The sequence below is a fragment of the Hyposmocoma kahamanoa genome, unplaced genomic scaffold, assembly GCF_003589595.1.
Source record: "Hyposmocoma kahamanoa isolate Upper Pololo Valley unplaced genomic scaffold, ASM358959v1 66, whole genome shotgun sequence".
NCBI classification, from domain to species: Eukaryota; Metazoa; Arthropoda; class Insecta; order Lepidoptera; family Cosmopterigidae; genus Hyposmocoma; species Hyposmocoma kahamanoa.
In genome coordinates, this window is record NW_020653854.1 from 15,262,635 (window position 1) to 15,267,221 (window position 4,587).

Here is a 4,587-nt window from a genome sequence, read left to right on the forward strand (position 1 = left end):
CGTGAAATTGTATTAAAAAACGTACAAAAAGTTATGTCCACTTTTGAACACAGTATTTTAAATAAAAATCCCGAGAGACACGTAAAAATATTAGATTAAAAACTAATTTAGATAATACAATAAAAATTGTCTTCTTATGACACGTTTTGAAATTGACTTGGCCTCATCTGATCGATTAGATGATTTTTGTACATGTTTTCTTATCATTAAGTAAGTTAATCCTTCCGATAAGATTTCCTACATGTATTTATACGAAGTACTCGGTAGTGTTTCCGTCCGGTTGGTCGTGTCGTCTAAGGAAAACGTACGCCAATTAACATTCGCATGTCGGGTCCACCGCTCGTGTTTCCAGTTCATATAAAAATTCATATGTTTCCTTATACTAAAAACATTTCTTTTGACTACTCTGCTGACAGTTTCCGAAAATGGCTGGTGAACATTACTCTATGAACGAGAAGGTATTCTTTTGTTTATTTTTTTTGTTTTAATTTAAAATCAACATTCAAATAAATTTGTAGAAGTTTACTGAGCTCGAAATACGATTACATTTTCTGATTGAGAGACCAACAACATTTACGTCTATATTATCAATGTAACAGTTTCGGAAGATCATTTTATTGACAATCCTGAACAATCTTTTGACATCGATTTCAATTGTATAATGATTTTTTGCGTCTTAGGTTATAATGGTGTCGAGTTTGTGGTTTCTAATTCCTAAAGTTGAAAATGTGTTATATACACCTAAGAATATTGTTGTTCCCTCTTGAAAAGACAGTCCTGTTGTACTCTGAGTTTTTCCTTTTGTCTATCTGCGAACTTACGTGTGCAATAAGTACTAGGTACTTGGCGTTGCGGGCTGGTGTCCGCATCTCGAAGTTAAGGCGCCTATTTTTCGTGCAATAAGTATTTATATTGTATTCTATATAACTGCCTCTGTAGCCGAATGGTAACCATGCTAAACTGTTCCGGGTTCGATTTCCAAGCTGGGAAAAATATTTGTATGGCCTACGTTTATTTCTCTCGTGAGTTTGGGTGAAGTTTGTTGTTGGCTATGTGTGTGTCCATGGCACCTACGATACAGGGTTTTGCTAATGAGGGGCTATGAGTGTGTCCGTTAAAAAAACTCTATTAAAAGTTCAGTGAGCTCGCTCCTTCCAAATAAAGTTAGCCCCAATTCTGAATTCAGAAAATATTGGCCAAGGTCGTAAAGTTTATCAAAATAACCAAACAAGATCTATATAATCTATAAGATTTAGAAAAACCACAACATAATGAAAAGTAACGAATTATGTTTATTAAAAATTTTAGATATTGGATAGGTGGATGACTAGTACTTGGATTTATCTGTTTGGATACTATTAAGGAGTTTCTTTATGTCTTGTTTTTGTAATAGGGCTGATATGTCCATCAACATCATCATCCACATCCCGACTTCACCCACTACTGGGTATAAGCATGATCAATAATGATCAAAGCCCTTAAATAAATAAAGAGTTAATAAAGTACACATCTACCATATTTCTTTGAGAGAACATGAAACCACAAAACAAAAATTAGGGCCGGATTTTTTTAACAACTGCTATCTCACCTGACGCTCGCGTGCGTACGTCACGCCTGATAGAGACGGCAATAATTTTATCAAATATCTTAATCGGCTGGAAGGACCATCCTCTTAAGAAAATAGTCCTACTAGTTCGCACAGCCGTGTCAGGCAATTCGTAGTTTTAGTTTCGGCTGTTCTGCTAACTTTCTGAAATGACTGAACATGGCTCTGTTAATAGCAAGGTATTTTTATTTTTATTTTATTCCGAGTTTGACGATTTATTTATGAAGCTTTCAAATAATGTTATGGCTAAAATTTATTGACCTTGGAATACGATCACATTTTCCTTGTATTGTGAAGCATAAACAATTTCTGAACAAGCAATCGTATATGTCAATTTCATTTGCGTTATGTTCTGTTTAGTTTTTGGGACTGAAATAGATAATTATGTCGATTTCGGGATTCCAAATTTTTTATGTAAACTATTTCTGATAAATTGTTGAATTTTTTTGTCCTTTAAAAGACGACTGTTTTATTGTACGCTTAAAACTTCGTAAAATATTCCTAGTTTGCTCTCCATTCAATGGATGTGATAGATGTGTAGAATGTACAATATGTGGAAATTAAAATACTTATTAATTATATTACATTCTTTCAGCCTAAAAAAATTAGATTGTCTTGAACAATTTACTTACAAAAAAATAAATTTGTTTAAAAATGACATTAATTCGAAAATTACGTGATTTAGAACCTGTATAATTTTGTAATAACGTAATTTAACAGGAATTGATAAACCACGCTATTAGTACTGGTATTTAGTACCTAGATCGTGGCAGTACATACTAAATATGTAATCAATCGTACGTAGTTTATGCATGGAAAAAAATATATACACAGCTGATTAAAATAATATGAAATAATTGAAATTATATATAAAATACGAAAACGTTAAACAATTAAATTTTTTTACAGTGAAAACAAAAAAAAATCACAAACGCTGAATACAACTCACACAATTGTTAAAGCTGTTTAGTTATTTATTAGCTAATATTCATAATCTCAGTACTGAGTATTAAAAAAACCGACCTCAAAAGTTTGTGGAATTACATCTATTTGCCCAGTTTTATTGAAATCGGTTACGAGGTGGAATTTTGCTTCAAATTTTAATTTCTCTGAACAACAAAAGGAGAATCATCAAAATCGGTTCACAAATGCCTTGAGTTATCGCGTAACAATACATACAAAAAAAATACAGTCGAATTGGGAACCTCCTCCTTTTTTTGAAATCGGTTAAAAAGCCCGTATATTTGTTAATCTTAGATTTTACCAGTAAATCTTAGGATATACGGACATGAGTTTGTAAATGTCAGGATTTATAAAAAAGGGACGATTTTTTCGGGCTTGTACATTACAGTTTGGTACATGCTAGGTTTTTTCCATTGACTGCTGATCTCTTTCCAATTATAAAATATATATATATATATATATATATAATATAATAGAACAATGAGTATTTTTTAATCATTTATTTCAATTATCGCGTAACATACATACAAAACAAACGTACGGTCGAATTGAGAACCTCATCCTTTTTTTGAAGTCGGTTAAAAATCTATGCAAATATGGATATTTTATTTTAAACCTATGCCAAACTAACTTTACAGAAGTGTTAATTTTAATTGGAACAAAGGTTAAGTTGTACGTCGTTGGCGGTAATCACAGAACGTTTTTATTGTAAAATGTTGGTACGCAAGTTCCTGAAATGACTAGAACGTATTTTGACTATATTGAATAATTTGAAAAGATATTTTACGTCATGTTTTATTGCCAAGCCGTTGACTTAATGCCAAAAAATATATTTATAAATAATAATAAAATCAAAAAACTACTTCTTGTTTCTCGATACTAATCATTTTAAAATGAGAAAAGACAAGCCTAGTTTAAATTGTGAGTCGCCATTTTTAAGTCTCGTACTTTACATTCGACTGAAATTCGGCTGGGGCACCAAACGATTTTTTTTATAATATCAAGTGACGGAACGAACAAGTCGTGCGCCTGATAGTAAACTACACGTCTGTCCATAACAGTTGCTACGCCCGTCACCCTGAGACATAAATTAACAAGTCCCATGTGTATGTAATTTCCCCAGCACCCTTACCTTCAAAACCGGAAAACAGAAATGCTGATATTACTGCTTGGCGACAGAAACAGGTGAAGTACGTTCTACTTATTCAATTGCTTTTAAGCGTTTGTACAAGTATAGTGCAATGGATCCATTAAAAATAGTGTGCTTTTATAAAACATTCGATGATAGAAAAAGTAGCCGGGTACATCCACTCAATATGGAAATATTAAAATGTTGACGGTTTTATATACCATCTGAAAGTTTATGAGATCAATTAGTAAAATATCACATATCACCACATATCAATAAATGATTCCCTCGCCCATTTCCTCGCCGATCAAATTTTTGTCGTAATTGCGTGCGTGAGTCGGCAACCAACTCATTTTGAATCGTCGTGTGGCACAGACCGGAGTTTAATATGAAACGAAATGCAGCGTAAATTAAAACTTATTATTAACTCCACTCAAACTGGCGCAGAGTCGAAGCTTCGCGTCGCGTCCTATTTTTTAATTACAACGCACGACGACGCTGTTCGCGTTAGCGCGCGGATCGCAGTGTGGTCGGCGTCTGACGCGTCACTGCGCGCAAGTAACGCACGCGCGGCGACGCGCTATTCCATATATGCATAACATAATTTGTACATTAATTATGGGAAAATAGAGATAAATATGCGATAGGCGAAGTACATGACGCGTCGCGACGCTTCGAGTCTGCGCCAGTGTGAGTTGAGCCTAAGCGAGTCATAACCTCAAAAGATTGCGCTCGCTCAGCCTTACCTTAAACCTTTTCATTTGTACGTGTACTACGACACCTAGTAAAAGTGATAGAACAGCTTCATACACACAAACACACACACAAACACACACACACATACACACACACACACACACACACACACACACACACACACACACACACA

At 34.1% G+C, this 4,587-nt stretch overlaps 1 protein-coding gene across 2 annotated transcripts in view; it reads left to right on the forward strand.

The window, feature by feature from the left end:
- The first annotated feature begins 277 nt into the window (after positions 1-277).
- Positions 278-4,587, forward strand: part of LOC113231644 (sodium- and chloride-dependent glycine transporter 1-like) — a 41,788-nt gene continuing 37,478 nt past the window's right edge. Inside the window, exon 1 of one of the 2 annotated variants that reach the window (XM_026466068.1) lies at positions 278-458. In XM_026466068.1, the coding sequence (XP_026321853.1) occupies positions 426-458 (33 nt within the window). In that variant the 5' untranslated portion in view covers positions 278-425. Of the gene's footprint in view, positions 459-1,740; positions 1,786-4,587 lie in introns of those variants that run through there. The other variant, XM_026466069.1, reaches the window with a different exon arrangement.